At 43.9% G+C, this 25,963-nt stretch overlaps 1 protein-coding gene across 1 annotated transcript; it reads left to right on the forward strand.

The window, feature by feature from the left end:
- The first annotated feature begins 10,600 nt into the window (after positions 1–10,600).
- On the forward strand, positions 10,601–25,806 carry ACTR1A (actin related protein 1A). The gene is made up of 11 exons (XM_081864009.1): positions 10,601–10,751; positions 13,339–13,403; positions 13,869–13,944; positions 15,069–15,194; positions 15,914–16,038; positions 16,810–17,026; positions 17,767–17,859; positions 19,338–19,512; positions 20,232–20,293; positions 20,913–20,953; positions 21,751–25,806. The coding sequence occupies exons 1-11, from the start codon at positions 10,704–10,706 to the stop codon at positions 21,851–21,853; spliced, it is 1,131 nt and encodes a 376-aa protein (XP_081720135.1). The 5' UTR covers positions 10,601–10,703; the 3' UTR covers positions 21,854–25,806.
- The last annotated feature ends 157 nt before the right edge of the window (positions 25,807–25,963 follow it).

A 25,963-nucleotide genomic window follows, 5' to 3' on the forward strand; every position in this document is an offset into this window, starting at 1 on the left:
GGGCAATTTTATCAAGCAGTTTCCCTGAAATGCTTCTGGATCTATAGCTGAGCTGCAGGAACAGAAGAGGAGCAAATTCACTTGTTCCCAGAAACAAAATATTATAGTCTTGAGTGCTTGGAAAGTGCAGCATTCCCACAACAGAAGTGCAACCTAGAGCAGTGGTTCCCAATTATCTAATTACTGAGGACCCCCTATTTTTTAAAAGCCATGCCACAGACCCCCTAGTTTTGTAAATTTTATAACTCCATGGTAGCTACCTCTGCAAAGCAATTTTTTAAAAAACAAAATGTGGGGTAGCCCCTAATAAGCAAAGGATTTTAGGTGTACTAAAAAAACAGACCATTCAATTTGTGATATTACTATGCAAAAATGACCAAAAAAAATTAGTTGAGGGTGAGGCAAAGGATGGAGCCACAACCCCCCTGGGTGCATTCCGTGGACCCCTAACTGGGAACCACTGACCCAGGGGAAAGGCACTAATATCTCAGCCAGCAAATGAGTAACAGCCATGCAATTGTAAAACATTGTTTGGAGAGGCCCCCACCATACCAATGCTATGTAGCATTTATGGAACCATCTCTGTTTCTCAGCAGCAGCCATACAGCCCAAGAGTAGGAACAATGTGAGTCCTAAAGGATGAGGAGCAAATTTCTAGCATTCATTGTTCCAATGTGGAGGGATCTGAATGAGCTCTTCATCTTTCAGGAGAAATCATCAGATACTGTAATTTATCTTTCTTCTCCAATCTAGTGCTCTCCGGAAATTTTGGAATACAATTCCCATCATCCCTGACCATGTTCCAAGCTGGTTGGGGAGGATGGGAGCTGTAATCCACAACATATGGAGGGCAGCAGGTTGGGGAAGACTACTATAGTTTCAGTAGGATGAGTGGCTGCTTAGCCAGAGCTAAGGAAGTCATAAGTGAGTCACCAGCCAACTCACAATGAGAGCTGAATGATCCCACAATGTCACTCTACCCATTTTCTCCAAATACAACACCAAGCCAGCAGCTGAAAAAGGCCATGGTGCCTTCCTCTGCAAAAGCTTCTATGGCTGGAGGTTTGCTTGGAGAAGGCAACAGGCTTCCCATGAGAATGGCTTTACTCCTGTTGTCGGGATAATAGCTCATAAAACTGCACATTACATGTTTATATTATTGGCTTCCTGAGGGAAATCAGCATTTTGCTGGGGATAGGGATGAAATTGATCACAAGCACAAATAAGAACAATTAATTTAACAGCAGGCAGGCAGCACAGCAGGAAATGGCAAGGCAATTGGACACACAAGACAGTGGTTCAAGTCCCACCCTGGGTAACTGTGTGGGGGGGGGGCACCTGCAGGAGCACAGGAATATTTTACTGAGCCCAATATGCTTTGAATATAAATCCTCCTTCGGGGGTACTATACAATACAGTGGTACCTTGGGTTAAGAACCTAATTCGTTCTGGAGGTCCGTTCTTAACCTGAAACTGTTCTTAACCTGAAGTACCACTTTAGCTAATGGGGCCTCCTGCTGCGCCGCACCGCCAGAGCACAATTTCTGTTCTCATCCTGAAGCAAAGTTCTTAACCCGAGGTAATATTTCTGGGTTAGTGGAGTCTGTAACCTGAAGCATCTGTAACCTGAAGCGTATGTAACCCGAGGTACCACTGTACATAGAATACAAAACTATACTGTATCATAATCTAGGTTTGATCTTTGCCTATGATCTGACAGGAAAAAAGACTGGGAAAAGGACAAATGCGCACACTTGGTGTTTTCTTAGGCTAAAGTCCTAAAGACACTTACCCGTAGAACTTGAACACAAAGGGACTTACATAAACATACAAAGGAAGGTATTGTAAGAGGTGGAAGACCTGGACTGAAATGTGTGTATATGATTTTTGTTGATCTTGCTGATGTACAGAGCAATACTAAGCTTTTTTTACTGTGCTGTACTGTGTTCAGTGCAATTTAATCCCAAGAAAGTGTACATATAAACCTGCAACCTTAAAAATGTTAATTTGATATCTTCAAAATACATATTCATAAATCACACTAGTTGGATTGCATATTTGAAGTATTTTAATTTCAGTGTACACTAATTATTATGGCTATTGGTCTGTTAACAAATGTTTTGTGACATTAATTTGCACAAAAATTCATCTAAATTGGAAAGTCTATTGAATCAGATTGTCAATGCAAGTTGGCAATCTTCCAAGAGGATTCCATGAATCCAATATGCCTGGTATAGTCAGAGAATACTTTTCTTGGTTGTGATACTATCCGCCCCACAACAGTTTGAATCCAGTACAGTGGTACCTCGGATTACATACGCTTCAGTTTACAGACGCTTCACAAATTAAGTACTTAACCTGAGAACTTAATTCGTTCTGGAGGTCCGTTCTTAACCTGAAACTGTTCTTAACCTGAGGTACCACTTTAGCTAATGGGGTCTCCCATTGCTGCTGCGCCACCGTCGCTCAATTTCTGTTCTCATCCTGAAGCAAAGTTTCTTAACCCGAGGTACTATTTCTGGGTTAGCAGAGTCTGTAACCTGAAGCGTCTGTAACCCGAGGTACCACTGTATTCCAAATTGCTGGTTCTTCCTGAATGCTTTCCCCTCTATTAACTTAAAGTCACATATTTCTAATGGTTTTTATTTTCCTCACATCATCCAGCTTCTCACATTTTGTAGAGAAGCAGATGGTTTCAAAACTGGTATTCCCCCACTCCCGCAACAGAAAAGTATTGCCATATATATGACCTTTAGCGGGAGAATCCATTATACCCCTTCCAAAATTGGGTGGGGTGATTGTGGGGAGAAAGACTACATGGTTGCTTTGGGAGGGCAGGATGTTCAAACCGTCGAGATTGTCATAATAGAATTTTATTATTCAAAATGTTACAGATCTAGAATTTGAGATTATGAAAAATATGTTTGGCAGTGTGTTCAGGGAGGTGAGAGATAGGCTAGAAATCAAACATATTCAATACTAGAAATTGGCACAGTCGAAGTTTATAAAGGTCAGCCAAGCAACGCAGAATAAAGGAGCACAGCAATGATCCGTGCATTGGGTGGATTGCACAAAGAACTCTCGCTGTAAGGCTCTCACACAATGGAACTACAGTTCCCACAATCCACCGCGAAGAAAAGCCTTCCGGCCCAGTGCAAGTACACTTTCGGAAGAGTAACAGAAACATCACGTTAGGGATATAAAATGATTAGCAGACGGATCCCTTCAACTTCCGGTTTCGAAACAGATTTTGTTAAATGATGAAAACTAAGATTTTACCTTGTACTGGGTGTAACATGAAATGGGGTTATATGCTATCTTGCAATATTCTAAATTCGCAGTAGACAGAAAGACATATAATACAACTCTTCCCTTGTCTCCCGAGACAGACGGATGGCCAACCAACCTAACGGGGCTATAAAGAATTATCCGCTGTAGCCGGACTCTAACCTGCCGTGTTCAGAAGGATCTTCATTGCACGGATGTTGAAAGCCAAGCTCTCCTATCCGCACCTCTGCAGTGTTACGGCAAAAATCTGGGTGCGAGGCTGCTCTGCCACCCAGCTCATCGGACTAAGTCCGTGGGTCCCTGCGGAGGAAAATGAGCTCAGCCGGAGACAGGAGCAAACTGCAGAAGATCCAAGTTTATTGCGCAACAGGTTCAAGGCGAGATTGAACAGTGAGAAAGGGGTGACATGAGTTTTTGAAACTCCCTCCATGTCCCAGAATACAGTGCAAAACACGTCATGAATACATCACAGAAAGGTGGGGTTACACAGATCAGCAGTTCAGTAAGGTAGGGGTTGCACAGATTAACATATGGAGGAGGGAGGGGGGAATATGCAGAGCTGGAGATATGCACAGATAAACACTTCCTGGGGATGAAAAGACAATGGTCTCAAATATGCATAGTCTGCCACCTGACATTGCCTGGAGGAAAGGCTGATCAGAACAATTTGAAAGGATTAAGGTCTTGACGCTTTGCTTGAGGGATTATGCTGGACAGGGGAGATGTGATGGAGTCCTAGAGTAATTGAGCAAACTGGCACGCTGATTTTCTATGAATTTTATAGATTTTAGTCCCTTTTGACAATTGGAAATAAATTGATATATTGTAGCGAAGAAGAAGGTGAAGAAGACATGCCCCCCCCCTTCCGTAACAGTCCCCCATTCGGAGATAGATTTGCATTAAAGTTCTGTAAGAACTTGCAAATCTTTTCTCCGCACCCTAAATCTCGGTGAAGGTAGGGGTGCCGTGTGAGTGGGAATAGGCCCTAATGGAAAAGGAGGTGGGTTGAGCAGGGCAACAAAGGAGGGAGCAACACGGACCAAGACAATGTATGTTTACGTTATATAGATATGCACTAAATAATAACTTTGTATCTATCGTACTAGATGTGTGGGTTTGTGCAAACCTGAAGGGGACTTGCAAATCATGCCTCTTAAGGCCATTTGCAAGTATAGTAGTGCAAAAAGGACACCTGTTGTATTTTGTTCATTAGTGGTCTATGCTTTACATTTAGCAGGAAGGTCCACTACTGACTGAAAAAAAAATGCAGTTTGCTTTGTCCCCCGCCATTTTTGTGTTCTCAGGTGTCAAGGTAGCTTTTCTGTGGTCTCACAGTAGTGGCAATCCCTGGTGAATCCACTTAGGGCTTTCATATTAACCATGTTGCCTGGCACTCACCACAGCTGCCATAGGTTCGGGCACGTCCTGAGGGAAATGTCCTTGCCTTGGCTTCCTATGGGGTTTTATTATTGGTCTTGCAGTCATGGGAAGTTGCGCACTTGCACTTTAAGGACCAAAAGCTAATTGCAGCCTGGATACACTTGCCCAATTCAAACTGAGTCCAATTTGAATTTATCTTTCCCCATGGTTCTCAACTCTTCAAACCAATCTGTTAAAAGAAAACCATTCTTAAAAGGGCACTTGTCCAAATAAGTCAATTTAACTCTATAAGGGATCATTCCTGCTAAATCAAGGCATATACACCTTCCTGAAGCTTCTCCTTGGTAAAGCGAGTTTTAACACATTTTAAAATGGGTAGGGAAGGTTGGCAGTGTGCCAGGTGAAACAACGAAATATGGTAATAAATTTATCTAAGTCTAAACATTGGACTACATAATATCCTGATCTGTTAAAAGGTATAAAATGTATGAGGATCCTCCACTGGGGTGTAAGGAATAAGACATTAGACATAAAACACTTACACACAAAAATAGCCACAAAATAGCCCCCCCATTTGTGGAAATGACACTGTCAGACACATTTCAACATTCCTACGTAATAACACATAATACAAAACAAACTAATTAAATATCAGTTGCATATCTTGAGACAATTGGGATATTTTATATATGTATCTTGAGGTTCAAAAGTCAGAAAATGTCCTTGTAATTCAACTCCACCCCCCTTTGTCAGCCCCACTCCCCCCGGCAGTCTATATCCTTTGAAAGAGACATCACTTTGAAACTTTGGTGTCTTCTGTTGTGGTGGCGAAGTCTTTCATTGGATCTGTAATAACACACTTGTAGAAGTGATATCCTGTAAGGGCAGGGTGGACTTAAAAGACACAGTTAAAATAATAATAAAACACACACACACACACACACACACACACACACACAATGACCTATGAGGAACCAAAATAAATAAATGCTAAGACACAGAATTTTAAGAAATCTGAAGTAACAATGAAAATAAAAGAGTGTTTCTTGATGTGACCACATCAGTTAGAATGTTAATAGCAAAATACTGGGAAATGACTTAATACCAAGAAAATGAATGGCAATTTAAAGTTGTGCAAGTACCTTGAACTAGCCAAAATGGCAGAATTAATAAGAAATGATCAGGCAAAGGGTAAACAAATACCATTCCACAAACAATGTTAGGTTGTGCTTCGCTTAATTTCGTAGACATCATGGAAAACTGATTAAATAAATGAAAAGAGATTATTTGTAACTTAAAGCGTCAAAGGCACGAAGAGATGGAAGTCACAAATACAGCAGGGATTCAGACATGTTTCACAGAACAGGAAAGAAAGTTGCTGTGGGAGAAAAGAAGGGACAAAAACCTTTGTTATCGGGGTTCACATATCCTGTTAAAAGGGAAAAATTATTTCATGTGAGAAGCCTGTCAGGAAATGCTGTTCCTAAAATGCACACAAAGTCTGTGATTTTAAATCCCTTGGGGGGGGGGAGTGCTTTGAAATTTACCTGTGAAAAGAATTTGGCATGTTAATCATGTTAAGATTTGAAACTTGGCACACCTTTTGTCTTGCGAAGCCCCTGGAGCAAAGGACACATTAAGGGTGATTTCCCTCAGTGGCTCCAAGTTTTTACATAAGGAAATTAGGATAAATTTCCCCCTTCAGCCCAAGCTCCTCTCACTCCCTACAGTTCCCCCTCCTTCCTCTCTCTCTCTCTCATTTCTTTTCCTATCCTCTTTTTTTTTTTTTTTTTTCTTGCTGATCTAGTCTCTGTGCATGTGTGGAGTTCATGTCTCAGCAAACCTTTTATACTATTGAAATGTTGCATCTTTTGGCAAAATTAGAATTTGAATAAGGGAAGGGTAAGTAGATTTTAAAAGAGGGTTAGATTTAAAACAAAAGAGAGAAACTCAGCAATTGAAGTATTCACCAACAAAAGCTAGCAATTTCAGCCCAAGCAAAGCGACTGCTTCCTTTATGTACAGGAAAGGGCTAATATCCCTCTGGCCATTCGTGGAACAATGCCACGCCCTTATATATGGGGGAAAATGGCCAGAGTCAGAATTCATAAGATTTTTAATATTCCCAATCATTTCAGCCTTACCATTTGCAGACAAATTTTTTCTGCCCTTTATTTACAGGATAAATGGTCAAGACTCATATGTATTTGATGTGCTTAAACTTTGAATTGACTTTGAAGTCTGATTTTTTTTAATAGTAGACAAAATGATAAACACTGTAATCACTCAAATGCTTGATATTCTCAGTTGTGCTTCGGCTTCACCTCTCATGTTTTAAAACTAAAGAGCAAAGCTAGGCTGAATTTCAACTCCATCACCACACCAGAATTTAAGAATTACCCTCAAATCCTCCAATGCTTGCAGACACATGTCCTTCCACACAGCCTCAAATTGGGAGAGCTAAAAGGGACCCTGGGGTCATCTAGTCCAACCCTCCAAAATAAAGGGTTCACAGCAAGATTTCACAGCAAGATTTGTACTACACACACATACTTATGTACACAGGCACTACTGGGGAAGAGAGCACAATCAGTGCTCCTATCATGTACTAAGGAAGAAGAAAATAAAAATTCCCAACTTTATACAGAACCCTTTAGCAGATCTTGAGATTAGTTTGAGTTTACTTCTTTAGACGTGCAAGTTCCTTAGAGTGCAAGTTCCTAGACAAATGATCTTTAAAGAAAGATTGAAGTGAACATTTTCTTAAGATAGGGAGAGGATCTCTTATAAAGCATAGTTAAAACAGCCATAGATTTGATTTAAAGGGAATACAAAAGTGACAATTTTTCCTGAATTTGCAGAGGAATAGTAAACCTAATCTATGCCCCCCCCTTTTGCAGTTTCCTTTAAAGGAAGCTTACTCAGAAGTAAATTTACCTGGCACAGAAGAAGAGAAAGGAAAAAAAAAAAACCCTGAAAGAGACAGAATGAAAGGGGGGGGGGCATTTTCTAAGAAAAGAGGCCTGATATCAGGAGCCTTACAATAACTCTTCTGTCCAACCAAATCAAAGTTAAAACTGGACTCAGATATTTTCTTAGAAGGAAGACCATACTTTCATAGGCATGTGCTTCATGAAATAAATACACTGCATTTTAGCTTGAGAGAGCAGTTGTGCTCGACTACGCTTTTGCAGCAGAAACATCTAATTCACATTAGAAACATTCACATTCCAGAAACATTAGAAACATTCACATTCCAAAATAGACTGTAGACTCACAATCTGAAAAGTTGCGGCAGAGCACGAGGTGGGGTAAACATTTGCACCTTTCATTCTCATTTTGTCTTATTTAGGACTGATAAGGTCCAGCATGGCTTCCTTAAAAATTAAATTTTGAAGCAAGCTTGCAGTTTAAACTATGCGCGCTTAAGAAAGGCAGTCTGTCAGAGACAGAAGGAACAGACAACACACATAACAGACGACATGTAAACACACATATTCTCATATATGTATTAACACACAACACACATAACAGACAACATGTAAACATATATACTCTCATCCTTTAGTTGGTTATTGCAAGGAGTTGGGCTGCTTCCTTTAGCTTCATTAAGTGAAATTAGTAGGAAGGTCCCACATGGTTTTAAGAGCCTCCTTGCCTCTTCAAACACCACCAGTTAACCAGCCGGCCAACGCAATTCGGGCTTGGCGGAGGCGGTGCTGGCAGGCCAGATTTCAGAACAGAGGTTCTCTAATTTTGCTTCGATAATAATTTGTGGCCAGGAATCGTCTTCCAATACGTGATGACAAATTGGAGAGGAGAGTCAGGGTCCTTCTGAGACTGAGATGGCTTTCTAGAAGCCTTCTTCCCAGAGTGAGCCCGCTCGCGTTTGGAAGCCTGGGTACCCATTTTATGTTTTACGCGTGTCTAGACAGAAAGAGGGAAGAGAAAGGGTGGTAAGGATTGGTATATCTAGGAGATTGATATACTTAATACGGGATTTATAGTAAAGAGGGGTCTTTAGTCGCTTGGCAACTTCCTTAGAGGGTTTTTAAAGAGCTCTAGCTATCCGGTATTCCTTCCTATTTCCTTAGTCAATAACCTGGGGTCCTTTTCCACTCTGCCGATCCCGCCCAATTCCTCATGGGCTATCCCTCCTGGCAACCTCCTACCTATCGTCAATCTCAGGAAAAGGGGCCCTACTGAACGCCCGCGCCGTGCGGTGCCAGATCGGGTGATCCCTGGATAGAGTTTCGAACCGAAAATCCCCCTTGCTTTTGGAAGCGGGCTCACGCACGATACACGTGTTACGTGGCACCGACCAGTGTGGCTGGGATTGATACAGAAAGCAAGACCCCTTCCTGCCCCCTCCGTAAGGGCGCTCGGGAAGTTCGGAAGAAGAACTCCAGCCCCTTGCTTTCAACTGGGATACCCGTTGCGGAGAGTCGGCTATCTTTCAAGTCGGGTCTCTCCGTCTTACTTTCGGACTCCCAATTGGTGCGGCTGGCTGGAGGGTTTTTAGAGAAAGAGATAGAGCTCAGAACCCCCCTTTCGGGTCGAGCAGCAGTCCACGGTCTCTCTCACCAATTGGACCAAGAGACAGGCGAGAAGGAGCGATAGAGAGGAGGGCAGAGAATTCAGTTGCCAGGAGATTTCCACCCCTTTCCCACCAGTGCACTGGATTTTTCCTTTTCCTTATACTCACATGTCTTCTATGATGATCCCCGGATTGATGAATAAGCCGGCTGGATCCCTCTTTGCTCCCCGGCTGAACTCCTGGGGCTTTCGATTACCGCCCGGAGGATGGCCGGGGGTCCAAAGGATCTTCCCAGGCAAAATGGCCTGGTGCCGGCTGAAGATTTCAGGGCCCCCGGTCAGCAACGCGGGAGAACCGCATGCCCCACGTGGGGCGCCAACTGTTACGGCAAAAATCTGGGTGCGAGGCTGCTCTGCCACCCAGCTCATCGGACTAAGTCCGTGGGTCCCTGCGGAGGAAAATGAGCTCAGCCGGAGACAGGAGCAAACTGCAGAAGATCCAAGTTTATTGCGCAACAGGTTCAAGGCGAGATTGAACAGTGAGAAAGGGGTGACATGAGTTTTTGAAACTCCCTCCATGTCCCAGAATACAGTGCAAAACACGTCATGAATACATCACAGAAAGGTGGGGTTACACAGATCAGCAGTTCAGTAAGGTAGGGGTTGCACAGATTAACATATGGAGGAGGGAGGGGGGAATATGCAGAGCTGGAGATATGCACAGATAAACACTTCCTGGGGATGAAAAGACAATGGTCTCAAATATGCATAGTCTGCCACCTGACATTGCCTGGAGGAAAGGCTGATCAGAACAATTTGAAAGGATTAAGGTCTTGACGCTTTGCTTGAGGGATTATGCTGGACAGGGGAGATGTGATGGAGTCCTAGAGTAATTGAGCAAACTGGCACGCTGATTTTCTATGAATTTTATAGATTTTAGTCCCTTTTGACAATTGGAAATAAATTGATATATTGTAGCGAAGAAGAAGGTGAAGAAGACATGCCCCCCCCCCCTTCCGTAACAGCAGTATATGTAATGCACTACATTTTCATTGGCATTTGAATCGTCAGGACTATAGTTTTAACAAGGTGGAACAATATTTAAATGCACAACTTTTTTTATTTTTTAAGGATGAACTCCTCTCTTGGCTGCTCTGTTCTGTTTGCGAGTGGACGCGCCAAGGCACAGTCGCGCAGCTACCTTAAAGCTTTGATTTCTCACTTCCGCCCCAAGGCCATGTATTATACAGTATTTGATTTCTTCTCGGAAACACGAAACGACACGTTCGAGCAGCGCGATGGTCCCCTCTAGCCCTTTCTATCTCTCCCTGAAACCCCGGGCGAGCCAACTGGAGGAGGGCTTTCCTTTCCCCCGACAAGAAACTCGGTTTCCCAGCATGCTTCGCTTCGCGTCCCGAGCATGCGCTTTGCCGCTTGCGCTGTCGCTTTGCTTTGGCATTGACTGAGGCGGCGGCGGCGGCGGCGCGCGGGCGCTCGCCATGGAGTCCTACGATGTGATCGCGAACCAGCCGGTGGTGATTGATAACGTGAGTCCGGCCCTGACTGGGCCCCTCTGTGCTGTGGCCCCCTGGGGAGGTGGGGGCGGGGGAGTTCTGCCGCGATCCCTGCGGGCTGCCGGGGCCTTGGACTCCCCTCTGGAAGCCGTTCGGTGCCCCTCCTCTTCCCAGGAGGCTCCCCCTTCCTTTCCACCCGGTCCTTCGTGCACCATCACCTGCTTCCCGAAGCTGGTCCTTCTTGTCTCCCTTTCGATGACCCAGCCCGGGTTCCCATTGGCTGCTTCCTCTGCCAGTCAGTCGCTGGGCGGGGCATTGCGAAGAACAACAGAGCCTTAATTAAGGGGTAGTTCACGCCCTTTGGGCTTCTTCGTCCTCTGATTGGCTCCTTATGTTGCTACTCGCTTGGGTTTATCCACTCAAGCCTTCAGGACCCCAGCTTGTCCCGCCTTTTTGAAGTTCATTGGCTATTATTGGAGATTAGACGGTGCTAGTTGGTCTTCTTGACCCTTAAATTTCGCCTGGTTTGTTATGATTGGTTAGTGGTGGAGAAATGAGTATGTGGTCTGGTGATGTTCTTAAGAGTGTAGCCTCCTGTGATGCCTCGGTTGTGGGTCCTGCTTTCCTCTAGAAGCCAGTATCCATTCTTCCCAGCAGGCATTTCTGCAGGTAGAAACCAGTGTTAGATGCTGCCTCTGGTTCCAACATGATGTGTTCTGTATTAAGAACAGTGCTTCCCAGAATGCCTTGAAAAAACCCCGGTTACATATTCCTTCGACACCTTTCTCCTGGGCCTTTATTCAAACAATAACACTAAAGGTCTGGCAGGGGTGATAAAACAGGCTGACTCTAAAGCAAAGGGTTGTTGTTTTTTACTGTCATGTGGTGGGTAAATTTTATGAAATAATAAAATACCAAAATGAGTAAGATTCCCTTTATTCTCCTTAATCACGCTGCCTCTGCTGACCCTTACGCTTCTCATTTAGAAGCATGAGCTTGTATCACCCACCCACACACCCAGAGAGGCTTCAGTGCTTTTTCTTCATTCTGTTTGGCCTTGGGCAGTACAGTGAATTTTCCTGCACTTTCATTGCCTGTTTGCTAGTATGAGGGCTTAATCTGCCAATTTAAATATGTATATAAAGCTTCCTCTGAAATCTCTGGAAATGCAATCCTTTCTTACTAATGTTCTGCAATAATGGACTTTGTAGAGGTGCGTGCTAGGTAGCTTGTTAAAACTGACATCATTTCTCTCCTGTATCCAGTGTCTCCTAAATATTTAAATAGCTAATAGATGAGGGCATCATCAGAAGCCACATGACACAGCAACCTTGTTGAAGCTGAGCACATGTAGTCTTAGTCAGTGCCTGGATGGAGATTTTGGGGGTACTTTACACATACCACCTCAGGGGCAGAGAGTGTGATATATTAAATAAAAGATCATTTGGCTTGTAAGCTTAGTATTTTCCCCAGATCCGCCCCCCCCCCAAAAAAAACACCACCACCAGGCTGAGGAATCTCTTAAGGATACTGTGCTGCTAATGCTATTGAGGGACAGAAGAGCAGTAAATTAAAACTGTTCAGAAATCAGGAAATTTAATCTATGGAAGGTTTAGGGATGGAAAAGGATTTTTGTTCACTCCACCAAAACCTTCCCACCCATTTGATGGATCATGATCATAACACAGACATGTGGATTAGTTTGCAAGGATAATTTACTCCAATTTAACTTAAAAACAACAATAGGATGGTCCAAGGGCTTCTCTGGCTCTTTTCTTTTTTAACCATTGGAGCAAGTAGAAATGGTTTTTTAAAAGTAAATAAGCAAGGGATACCTTTAGACGATCTTGTAACTGCCCCATAATTTATTTATTTTTAAATTGAAAGGTGTGCAGATTTATTTAGGATTTTGCCTTAAAAATTGAATGGATCTAGGACAGAATGGACGTACTGGTCTGCTTGCATGCAAGAAACATGAACTGAATTAAGACTGTTCTGTACATTTCCATCTGGAATGAGGAATCTCTGGTCTTCTCACTGCTCCTGGACTCCAATTCCCATCAGTCCCGGCCAGCATATCCAGTGGTCAGGGAGGATGGGAGTTGTAATTGGGCAACATCTGGAGAGCCACTGGTTCTGCATCTCTGATCTACGTTTTCTGAAGTACTTTGCATGCTGTTTTTCCAAGGGACTTGCAAAAGCAGATGTTGCCCAGATACGTGCAATGATTCTGTATTCTGTTACGTTACTAGGACATAGGATCTTTGGCTTCAGTGTATAAGTCATACATCTGGTTTTATCTGCTGCATTATTTCTGTTTCTTGAATGCACTCTGCAACTTGACTGGACTGGATGAGAAGAGTGGAAATAGGATTTGCTCCCTCTGGTGGTCACTTACAACATGGACATTCCAAACACATTTACAGTACTATCATGGAATTTCTGGGGTGTTTTGCCATTGTTTGCACAGATTGGGATGGTTACAGATAAATCACTTGTGCTACATTTAGGCTGATGCACTGTTCATTTTATTTTTACCAGAAATATTTCAGGAACTGAAGCACCTTACAATAATGGTCTGTTTTTCTATAATTGTCTTCAATTCTTTTCTGCTCCACAGGGCTCTGGCATGATTAAAGCTGGCTTTGCAGGTGATCAGATACCCAAGTACTGCTTTCCAAACTAGTAAGTAGCTTGGTGCACAATTCTGGATTATATTATTGAGGCTCCATGAATTCCATATCAAGCACAGTGCCCATTGTGGAGAAGAGTAGGTCTTGGGTTCTACCCTGGCTCTGGGACTTGAAACCACAAGCTTCTCAGATCTGCCCTGACTGGCCGTGTGGTGCCCTGACTGGGTGTGGTGGAGCAGAATTCCTTAATACTAAGGGCTTTGGGATTCTCTGTAATAGCTGCTTGTGGGTTTTGTATCCTTGAATATTCTTTTCCAAACCGACCCTAAGTCCTCAACTCATAACTATATTATTTCTGTACTGAGATTTGCATATGACACATCGCCCAAGGCTGTTCAAGTACTACTTCTTAATCAGTGGTTCTAGGATGCTCTCTCAGCAGTAAACTGAGGAATAAATTGTACTATTTAATCTATTCCTTGTGTTGTGAGATTATTTTTTCCACTATGTCTTACAGCGTGGGCAGACCAAAGCATGTTCGGGTTATGGCTGGAGCTTTGGAAGGTGACATTTTCATTGGACCAAAAGCAGAGGTAAGGCAGCTGTATTGTGCTCCTCTGTCCTTGGGTAAGGCACCTGAAAGGGAAAACCTGTCCCCTCTCTTTGGTTCAAGCTTACCATCACTTGCCAGTCTTATGGTTCTTCTGATAACAAGTTCAGGATTGGGACATTTTGCCCAGAATACCAGGTCACATTAGAAATATCTTGGAGTCAGAAGGCCTTTAGTATATCTGAATGCCTTGTTTATGCATAACAGAGCTTGCATAACATGTGCACATGTTTGTTAAGCAATAGGGCACCTCTGATGTGTATCGTGCATCATTTCTGTTGCCAGTATAATTTACAATTCAGGCCCAGTAGCTGCTGTGGACTGGGGAACCTGTGGCCCTCTGGATGTTGTTGGACTACAACTCAAGCCATCCCTGACCCTGACTGAATATCTCTGCTTGCCAAAGTCCAGACCTGATCAAATCAGTGAAAAGTGAATGCACTAATGGAGAAGAGCTGATTTCAGGACAAAGTTCCTGATCAGTCTGACATGTGACCTGTCGCCACCTGACTCTTCCATGGTCCCTGAATTTGAACCGTGAACATTCAGAATGAAGGAAGGACAGTGGCTACAGTAGCCATCTTCATATTTGTCTCCTTGTTTCTAAATAGAAGAATAGAGATTCTCATTAACATTGCTTCCATACTGTCAATAACATACAGTGGTACCTCTGGATGCGAACGCGATCTGTTCCGGAGCCCTGTTCACATCCAGAAGCAAATGCAACCTGCGCGTGCGTGGGTTGCTGCTTCCGCGCATGCGCGTGACGTCATTTTGAGCGCCTGCGCATGCACGAGCGGTGAAACCTGGAAGTAACGCGCTCCGTTACTTCCGGGTTGCCGCAGCACACAACCCGAAAATACTTATCCCGAAGCTACTTCAACCCGAGGTATGACTGTATTCCATCCTGCACAAGAGGCGTGCCATTATATTATTATTATTATTATTATTATTATTATTATTAAAATGGTGCTGCTCAGTGGGGTTCCTGGAAAGTAGCTCCATTAAGAAATGAGCTACAAAGTCTCTGTGATGGACACAGCGGGTGATTCTTTTGACCTTCCTCTGATTGACTAAGTACCTTGTTTTGTTTTTTGCTTTGCCCAGGAGCACAGAGGCCTTCTTTCTATCCGCTACCCTATGGAGCACGGCATAGTGAAGGACTGGAATGACATGGAACGCATTTGGCAATACGTGTACTCAAAAGACCAGCTCCAGACCTTCTCTGAAGAGGTGAGCTAACTCTATATCCACAAGCCCCAAGTGGCCAAACAAAGAAAGCCTCCCATATCTGGTTGGGTAGAAGTGCTTTGCACCCTTACTGCTTTCTGTACTTGGATTTTCCATTCTTTATCATCTATCCACATCATAACTATCCTGCATACAGCTCCCGGTATTCACTAACTCAAGTATTTACTAGTAAATATATATATATTAGGGATGTCAAGTTTACAGGGTTTTAAGATATGTTTGATGTAATGTGATTTCACTGAATTCTTAAAAATAGCTTTGTAAGCTATTGAATGTTGGATGAATGGGTAGTAAATAACCACAGAAAAGAATTAAAATGAAATAAGGCAAAGTTCATTGAATCAAAACTTAATGGAGAAGAGCATTTGCCTGGCCATTTGCTTCAACTTGGGTTGTTTTTCCTCGTGCCCACTCTGCATTTCAAACGTTTTTGCTTGACTGTTAGTCCCCTTTCACACGAAGCACTCTAGAGCATGTTACAAGGGGTGGGGCAAAAACCTCTAGAATGACAACTTCTTCAAGATCATTGTGAACCTGGCAAAATCTCCCTTCTTTCAACCTATTGCAACTGGTGACAAATTCTTCCACTGCCGAATAAAGTCTTGGGGTTGCCTGTTCATTGCTTTGGGAGACCTGGAAACATCCATATGATCACTGGCGGAACCCTACCCAGCCAAATCTTTTGTGTCCCCAACCACCAGCATCCTGTACTCCTGACGGAGGCTCCCCTGAACCCACGCAAGAACCGTGAAAGAGCAGCTGAAGTTTTCTTTGAAACCTTTAATGTGCCAGCCCTGTTCATCTCCATGCAAGCTGTGCTTAGCCTGTAAGTACTTTCCCCCACCCCATTTGCTTTCTTGGAACTCTCTTTCATGGAAGAGAGGGCTATTAATGGCTACTAGCCAGGATGGCTATGCTCCACCTCTTTCGTTAATGCTCTGTTCCCTGGTTTCCCACAGGAATCTGGTTGGCCACTGCGATTATAGGATGCTGGATGGGCCATTGGCCTGATCCAGCAGGCTATTCTTACATTCTTTGAAGGAGAAACAATTTTTTTGCAATGCAAAACATGGGTTTGCATGGGGTCTGTTTTCCCTTAAGAAAGCGGGCTGGCCGGGGTGACTAGCTTGTGTAATCGTGTGCATTTTTACTCAGCAGTGGGCCGCATTGTGTTCAGAAGGGCTTACTCTCAGCTAAGTGTGCACAGGATTGCATCCTGGATCTTGTCAAAGATTACGTCGAGAAATGCTGGCTTCTTAACTAAATGAATGCTCAGGTGTCTATTTGTGTTAGAATTTATCACCATTGTTCGTATTCTGTATCAATTCTAGTTTTGTTCTCCAGCCTATCACTTTTTCAGAGCGTATCTGTATAGTATAAACTTTCTCCCTTTGTTGTCTGAGCCAATGAAGTATCACCATCAGTATGTTTTTGTTTTTAAAGATAGCTCCTTAGTTCTAGAGAAGTCAGAATAAATTAAGTTGTCCTGGAGTAACAATTACCTTAGGAAATGATGTTGGGGAGCCCCATTAGTTAACGTTGACTTCCGCAAATTCTGTTTTGTGTGTGTGTTCTGAAACATATTTCCTTTTTGCAGTTATGCGACAGGGCGAACTACGGGAGTGGTGTTGGACTCTGGGGATGGGGTCACCCATGCGGTTCCTATTTATGAAGGCTTTGCCATGCCCCATTCCATTATGCGGATTGACATAGCTGGCCGTGATGTCTCTCGTTTCCTTCGCCTTTATCTCCGGAAGGAAGGCTACGACTTCCACACGTCATCTGAATTTGAAATCGTCAAAACCATCAAAGAGGTGCCTGGGTGCCCTTAGTCTTCTGCGGGAACTGAGCGCTGTAGAATGGGATGGGGTGCCACACCTGGTGTATCTCACCGTATCCAGCAGGGTCTGTGTCAAGATTTCAGGAAGACTTGGGAAGAGAGGGCTGCTGCAGCTGCAGATGCCTCCTGAAGCTGAACTTTGAGCTCCAGTGCAGAACTGCATTTTCCCTGCTCTTCAACGGCACCTTCCCTTAGCACTAGGTCCATCTCTCAGACAGAAAGGGAAGACCAATCTGGGTTCAGAAAAATGACATGATACATCCCTTCTGGGGCTATCTCTCTTCAGAACGTAACAAGTTCGAACGCTCCTTCATGCCAGAAACTTTCTACAAACTAGCACATCCAAAAAAATGAACATAATCCTTGCTAGCTTTCGATGGTCAGATAAGTCTTTTTAAAACCTACAAAAAGGGGAAGCTTTCAAACATGACTTCTCCCCGCCACCACTTTCTGAAGTGGTAGCGTTTTAGGAAGACTTCCAAACATGCCCATGTGCTGACACATATACATAGTGCAAACCCTTTCATACTAGATGTCATTGAGAACAGTGTGTCCTATGCTTGGCATATTGTGGGAGACCTCTGGTTAGCAATCTCATGTATTGTGTCTGGGCCATGAGTAATGTGAGTATTCTCACCAGTGTTTGTGTCTAGTGTGTCTTTTTAAAAAATGTGCTTGACTGACTAGTACTCTCTGCTTGTCTTTCTTCCACAGCGGGCCTGTTACCTGTCAATAAACCCACAGAAGGATGAGACATTAGAAACCGAGAAAGCTCAGTACTACCTTCCAGATGGAAGCACCATTGAGGTTTGTGCAGAGACAGCCCTGTTGGAAGTCAGATGTTGCTAAATAAGCCTCAGTTATTATTCTACAGATCAACAGACTGGTTAGGAATTGTGGCTGTTGTCTGCCTTTAGGCCTGTGGTGTTCAACATAGGAAGTCTTCCTGTGAAAATTTCTGGAGGAAGAAAAAGCTCCAGCCCAAGTGTTTCAAGTGTTATAATTGGACCCTGAGGCAGAGTATATTGGCGTGTCCCTCCCTACCCAGCATTCTAGTTTTCTTGCCTTTGGTGGCTTTGTTCCTCCTCATTTGCTGTGTCAGCGAACACTGGTGAGGCTTAATGAATCCCCCTGGCTAACTGTGGGGAAGTTCCTTCTGTGGCACAATGGCTCAGTGCATCTGACGGTTAATCAGAAGGTTGGTGGTTTGAGCCCACCCAGGGACAGCTGTGGGTGGGCAGGATTCCTAGATGACCCTCAAAGTCCCTTCCAGCTCTATGATTCTATGAGTCTATGATTGTTAACATGGATTGCAGGTGTGGTCTATTCTAAAACTCAACAAAGGTGTCTATTTATAGTCCGTTAAGTTCCCTTCTTGTTGATTTCCTAGGCATCATATCTGAAAGAATCTACTTTGCTAGCTGGGTCACTGTTGTTTTTGATTAAACTTGGGGAAAAACTTGTTTCTTAACTTGATGGAATCTAATATGACAACGTTTGAGACTTGGCTTTGATAAAACAGACTCTTCCTCCAATTTATTTGTTTTTTAAAGTTGATAGACCAGCCCTGCAAACAAGTCAGTAACAATTTTTACCAGCTCACTTCCCTACAAATACGTATGTTAGTAATTGGTGGTGCCATCTCGATAGGAATGTTTTCTTCACTGGGAGAGCTTCCTTGAGTTTGTCTGCTCAAAAAGGCTGGAGTATATGACCTTTGGCTCTGAGCTTCTACATGTATATCACTTCAGGCAGAGGGCCTTCTCAGTAGTGGCACCCACCTATCTGACTTTTAGAAGACATCTGAAGGCAGTTTTTAGTGTTTAATGTTTCATTGCTTTACTATGATTATTAATATTCTGTTGGGAGCCGCCCAGAGTGGGAGGGGAAACACAGCCAGATGGGCGGGGTATAAATTATTATTATTATTATTAGTAGTAGTAGTAGTAGTAGTAGTATTTCTCACTATCAGCACATAAAGACTGCTTATATAGGAACAAGAAAGCCCACTCTCTTGAAGCTCTGTGTGGAGTAATTTAAGAAATATTGTAAAAATGGAAAGGAAGAAACAATTTGTTAGAAAATGTAAAGGCAATATTAAGTTAAGAATTGCAGGAGAAATAATCAAGACGGAAGGCTATCAGAGATGCTGAAGGAAGTCTAAATAAGGATATATGTATAATAATTTGTGTGGTATGTCTTAAAATTTTTATATGCTAAAAATTAATAAAAAAATTATTATTATTTTTTAAAAAAGCCCACTCTCTCTTTTGTGCTGTTTGCAGATTGGCCCTGCCCGATTCCGAGCCCCTGAGTTGTTGTTCCGGCCAGATCTGATTGGGGAGGAGTGCGAGGGGCTGCACGAAGTCCTGGTTTTTGCCATTCAGAAGTCAGATATGGACTTGAGGCGGACACTCTTCTCCAACATTGTCCTCTCTGGAGGCTCAACACTCTTCAAAGGTTCTTTCTGTTGGTTCTTTGCCTTTGGGGGACATGCTTGGCGCTTTGAGCTTAACTTGAGACTCCTTTCTGTCCCTTCTTCCTTGAAGCTAGCAAGGTTTACATTATCTTCCCAGGAGTGAGGATGGGCAGAAGGAAGTCCTTATGGTTCCTTTCCCTGGGGAAAGGAGAGTTGCAGAAAGATGCTGGTTTCAGCCCAGTTGGAGGAGAAGGGGCTTTATATGCAGGCTGGGTATCTGAGGAAATAGTATCAATGGCTTCTCCTCATGTCTTCTATATAATACCAAAGGGACATCATCATTCTGCCCTGCTTGGTTTCCTTCCTTCCATTGCATCATTTACCTGAGATTTGTGGATTGACAACACCTTGCCATATAGTAAGCAACCCCCCACTTTCTGGTTCTCTTTCCAGGTCAGTGTTTCTGTAGACCTGGAAGCCTGAAGTATGCCCCAACTTTTTAAATATTTTCTTTAGTGAGGAGTATGGGCAAGAAATGGAGCACAGCACCATCCATAGTGGAGGCTGCAGGCTCCTTGTCATTACCAACTGGGTGGGAGGCAGGAAGAGAAGTGAAAAGATGGGGAGATTTCCTCCATCACTACCAAGTCCCGAAATCAAGCCCTTTGGGGATGCAGGGCCTCCATCGATTGCAGGGGAAAGAAGCCAGAATCTTAATCAGCTGCCTTGAAACTGAAGTTGACTTTTGTCTTTGGTTCAGGTTTTGGCGATAGGCTTCTGAGCGAAGTGAAGAAACTGGCCCCCAAGGATGTCAAAATCAGGGTAGGTAGTGTTTTCTCTAGGTTTTTGCCTCTCTGAGGGTAACCCATGGTATTCTCAGCAGAACTGGGTCTCTGTGGAAGATGGGATTTGATCATCTCTATCTAGTGGGTGCATTAGTTGTTCAGTGTGAGCAGTTCCTCTGTTAATGGCTGTCTGCAGGGTCCTCTTCTCACTCTTGTCTTTCCGCACAGCCCGTTTGCAGTAATGTGCACAGTGGTATGGAGACAGCACTGGAATCACTGCTCTGTGCTTTTAACTCAAAGATACCCAGACACTTCCAAAAGCACTCATTCCAGAGATTTAGCTGTCCATTGCAACAAAACTGGCAGAGTCGTGTGATACCTGAAAGACCAGCATATTTATTGTGGCAAGCTTTTGGGAGCCAAAGGCCATTTTGACATATGCAAAATATCATGGTTTGCTCTGTGGCTTCTGCAGTCGAAATGCAACCCAGAAAGGCTGCAGAGAGGCTCTCTATCCTAGACTGCAGACCAGTTGGATGGAGCATAGATGGGACTGATGGGAAGTGATGACAATAATATGCTAGGGAAGAACTTGGTGAGCTTAGATTGTGGAGAATACTGGCTCCATCTAAATCCACCTTTCTTTTATTTCTCAGATATCTGCTCCTCAAGAGAGATTATATTCCACATGGATTGGGTACGTACAGCATCAGTCCACTTGCTGCGCTATGAAAGCTCTCACGAATTCAGGTGGAGGAAGAAGGGACTTGCAGCTAGTGCAAAGGGAGAATCTGGCCTGTAGTCATATCCAGTGTGGTGTGGATGATTACATTTTTAATATTATTGAATGTCTTACCCACCCTTCACCGTATGGTCCCAGGGTGGGTTACCATTAATAGAAAGAGACAAAATTAAAACCAGTTAAAAGTAATTTCCATTAGCTACAGCTAATTACTATAGTTGTAGAGTGATGTGGTGGCTCCTTTGGAGGAGGGTGAAACTGCACCACAACTTGAGGATGCTGCAGAGAAGAGGAGAGATACCCTAGCAGGGCAGTCTGTGTGTCCTCCTAACAGGGATGGGGCAGGTTGCTGTTGCAGCTGTAGCAGCGCAGCATTCTTTATCGTGTCTGCCTTTGGGGAATCATTTCCAATTTCTTTGTCTTTTGATGAGCTCCCACATATCTTCTGTAACAAGATTTTGGGGCATGTTGTGGGGTGACGAGTTGATTCACCCAGAGCCCAGGAATCCATGGTGGCCTCGAGAACCGAATGCCACCTGGAATGTCCCCTGCATGTGCGCATGATATGAAAAGATGTAGGAGGGCCACCTCTTCTGGCATTAGTGTTGAGAAACCTCCAAAAAAACAACAACAAAAAAACCCCGTTGGTTCTCCAGAGGATAGTTTGAATACAAATAACTGTAGGAGAAAGGGAAAATAGCCACATGGCCAGCCGAGGCCTAGCTGACTTCCTTGTCTGGTCTTCCCCACAGAGGCTCCATCTTGGCTTCACTGGACACATTTAAGAAAATGTGGGTTTCGAAGAAAGAATATGAGGAAGATAGTTCCCGGGCAATCCATCGAAAAACCTTCTAGCCTGGCAGCATTCTGGGGTCTCCTTGGAGCGTCGTTCCTGTTCTCGGCTCACTTTCCTGAGTCAGTGTCTGAGGAGCTCCCCACTGGTGTGTATGTGTATGGGTAGATGAGTGCCAGCATGCCCTGGACTTTCCCGAGGGAAGGGAAGGCTGGGGTTTCGGCTTGACTTTTGATTGGTTTTGCAGGTGGCAAGTGAGAAATTGGAATGAACCTGTGGGCAAGCTCTGTCCCCTTTTCAGCTGGCCCATAGACTTTGTTTTGGGGGTGGGGAGGGGAGTACATTTATGTTGCAGAAGATGGCAAGTATGGCTGTGGAGCTGAGCAACTTAGCAGGATGAAAATGAGAGTGCGGCAAAGCGGCCAGTGCATAGGGCTCCCAATGACTGGTGGAAGAACATGGGCCACGTTGAAGGTCCGTCATGGAACTCTGAGCACAGCAACTGACTACGATCCAGTTCCTCTCAGTTGCTCAGCAGTCGTTTTTTAGATGGCCAGTTCATCGCCTCCCCCCTCTACTTTTAGAATTCTCTTGCACACAAAAGAGGATAAGCACATTCCAAGCTGTTACAAACCCATTTACGGCTGTGTGTGTGTGTGTGTGTGTGTGTGTGTGTGAGTGAGAGAGAGAGAGAGAGAGAGAGAGAGAGAGAGAGAGAATCTGTAGTATGGTGTGTGAGAATCTGGACCACAACAGGATGGTTGGAGCAGTTAATTTTAGGAACTAGTTTGTAATGCATGGTGTAGAGCAGAAACACCCTTCCCTTTTTATGCTAGACAGTCCTTGCATTGGCATCTGGTGATGAGTCAGTTGTCTGTCATGCAGCCAAGTGCCCAGGGCCACTCTGCAATGTGGCCTCATTCTCTCTTCCTTCTGCCAAGCCCCTCCCCTGCCTCATGTGTGTTCTCACGGTTTACAGTGTTCATTCTTTCCGAAAGGCCGAGGCTTTATGCCCACGTCCCAATCCCCGCACAAAGGGGCTATTCAGCCACGCTTGCTGGGAAGCCCCGTAATTGCTCTTAGAATTTATTTATTGAAAGCTTTTGATGGTAACTGATCTACTAACTGGGCCCAAAGTTAGTTCCCCCCATTTTTATCTGTCCTACTATCTACTACACGTCCTGTTTTAACATGTGCACCGGCACTGGGAATACCATACTTGCTTAGTAGTGTTGGGTCAGTCCTGCAACTATCCCTGCTCCTTAGAGTACCCTGTTACTTTTGGAGTGGCTGTTTCCATGAATGCACCGCAGGATGAAACAACAAACTCTGTTAGAGCACTAGGAGTTGAGTAAGAGGCCTCCAGAGGGAGGCTGTCATCCCAGAGTTAATTGTTAAATCCTTTGACTGCTTCAGTACTGCTACAGAAATGGAATGGAAAAATCATCTGCTTTGAATCGATTTTTTTATTCTTTTTTTAAATATACACATTTGGTGCTTCTTATTGTAAAGGGTTATTTTTGTTGTTTTAATGCTGCTGCTGAAAACCAAATATTTCACATTCTTGGCCACTTAAGTGTTAGAAGATGAGACAGCAGGAAACAAGCATTTTGTCTCTCTGTAGGCAACAATTGGAAGAGAAACTTTAATAGGAAGCGAGAGTGCAGGGACTCAAGAAATCCAAGGTGGAGGCAAAATATTGTCCTGTTTGTTACCACTGATTGATTTTGAATGTGGACCCCTTGTGCTTTAGCTGCAAACTTCAGTTTTGCCCTTCAACTCATCAGCTTTCTCAGAAAATGTCATGAGGATTAGAATAGGCCATTTAGTTTGTTAGGAGCAGCCCGAGCCCCTTCAGTGCTCAAAGCTGCAGTTGTTGTCTGGCCTAAGGGATGGGGACATCTCATAACCTCTCCTACACAATAGATAGGTAGTTAAAATGCAGTGCAAATTTTGTGTATTATGCAACACACACACACACACACACAGTGTTAAAAAACCTTGCAAATAAAAATGTGAGGTGATAACAGTGACAATATAAGCTTTCCTAGTCCTTCAGTCCCTTCCTAATTTTAAAAGCAGGTGCGCCCTTAGGAAGAGTAGCTGAATTGGAAGTTTTAGGCTTCTCTATTAGGATAACAGGCTTACACTTGGAAAGAAAGTGGGTGTATATCTGAGCTAAGCAAGAGCTGGGCCACATCTACCTTTCCTCCATTCTTTCCAGGACACCCTTCTACTTTTTCCATCAGTGCTTTCCCTGGGAAAACCTGCTCTTTAGCAACCTGAGCCAGACACAGAGCTTTTTAAGTGCAAACCTGTGCCTGGAAATAGTGGAGCAAAAGGCAAGTGTGGATAATCCCCAAGAGAAGTTGTAGCTGGTGTTTCAAAGACGGACTTATGCTACTTAAGGGCATTTCCCCTCCTGCACCTGCAAAGAGGATGTGCTTGGGCAGAGTAGTGCCATTGGTGGGTCCTGATTAGGATCTCAGCAGTATTCTCTTCTCTTTAGTTCCAAGTAACATGGCCCATAGGTGATGTATCATGAAGCTTCCCCAAGCAGGAGCGGGCAAGACTGCCCAGACAGCAAATGCTGGGGCAATGTACATTTTTTCAGCACGTGTGGACATAGCCACTGAAAGCTAGCACAGAGCCATATTACAATATTACAGTGAATGATCTACTATAGGTTTTATCATCTCAGATGTCCCTCTTAAGACACATGCATGGCCAGGAGACCCCTCTCTCCCCTACTTCTTAAGGCCAGGGCTGGGCACCTGTGGCCTTCCAGATGTTGCTGACCTTCCATCAGGCCCAGCCACCATGGCCAAGGATTAAGGATAACGAGAGCTGTCCAGTAACATCTGGAGGGCCAAAGGTTCTCCTTCCCTGCTTCAGACAGTAGCAGTTGTATTAATACATCTTCATTGAACCAAGCCCTGTAGGTTTTTCAACTGGAGTAAAATGACATTTCTCCTAGAATGAGCCTAGCAGCTAATGGTTTTGAATGGCGTCCAGATCCTGTTTCAATAAGCTACACCCGAATGTAAAGGTTTGTTGCATCCCTGAATGAGGCCTTGAAACTGGTCTTCTCTGGCAGTTCCTATTCAACTTAGCTGCTTGGGTTTTCAGCCTGCGTTCAAGCAAACATGCTTTTGCTATCGGGGAGATGAAGCTTGAGAAGCAAGTAGATCTGAATGTGATTGCTAACAGATTCTTTGCTTTGACACTTCATGCTCACTTGGTGGCAGCTGCATAAATCTTGTTGGAGTGTTTTGACCAACACAGAGAGGAGGTCTTAGTGTTGATTTCAGTGGAACAGATACCAAAGGGGTCGTCCTGACTATTAGCATCTCCGCTGGCAAGATGTACATCCATTAGGGTAGCCCGAGATGTTTATGGGAGGGTCTACAAAACTTACGATCTTCTGCCATAGGTAAAAGAGAAGGGCCCATATTTCTTGCCTTATACTAGAAGAATGTCATTGTGTTTGACCTGCCTGATGTCTAAAATACCTGCATACTCAGTTCAGGCTCTTCTATAAAGGCCTTGATTCTCACAGTTTCCACCAGGAGTAGAGCTTTTACCCCCCCCCCCCCCCCAATAACTGTTTGAAAACATGTTTTGTGTTAATGAAATGTCTAATTTCAAATCTAGGGAAACAGTAACAATGACAGCCAGTGCATGTCAGCTTCTACTGGTAGACATGACAGAGCAACTCCTAGGTTAGTGTCATAGTCTGTTTCAGGCAATACATAGGGGAGGAGAGAGAATCCTAGAACTGTAGAGTTGGAAGGAACCCTGTAGGTCATTAGCCCCCTGCTCTCTGGTCCTTTGTGTTTTTTCCTTTTTTTCCGCATCAGTTATCTGAAGCAGCAATGTTACACAATGAACAAACTGACAGGTGCTTCCTACAATCTAGCATTGGTTCTATCAGGCTGACACTGTACTTTGCACAGATGTGTGAACCACTGCTGGGTGCTGCCCAATGTACTTAAATAAAGTTGTTAATATACAATGTGTTGTCTGTTTAATGGGACCGTAAAAGATCTGGAATATGAGCAAGTGCCATTCTCCTTACAGCTATGACAGCTTACTCAAGATCAAGGTCGTGAAGATGCTCCTTACAATAGGTGCCAACATTTAGCTTACCTATTAGTTCAGAACAGATGTTC

This window comes from Podarcis erhardii (assembly GCF_964252035.2).
Source record: "Podarcis erhardii genome assembly, chromosome: 5".
NCBI classification, from domain to species: Eukaryota; Metazoa; Chordata; class Lepidosauria; order Squamata; family Lacertidae; genus Podarcis; species Podarcis erhardii.

Coding starts and splice junctions, on each gene's coding strand:
- ACTR1A (XM_081864009.1), top strand. CDS start 10,704: ATGGAGTCCTACGATGTGATCGCGAACCAGCCGGTGGTGATTGATAAC. Junction 16,039..16,809: donor ATGCAAGCTGTGCTTAGCCT/GTAAGTACTTTC, acceptor TCCTTTTTGCAG/TTATGCGACAGGGCGAACTA. Junction 20,954..21,750: donor TTATATTCCACATGGATTGG/GTACGTACAGCA, acceptor TCTTCCCCACAG/AGGCTCCATCTTGGCTTCAC.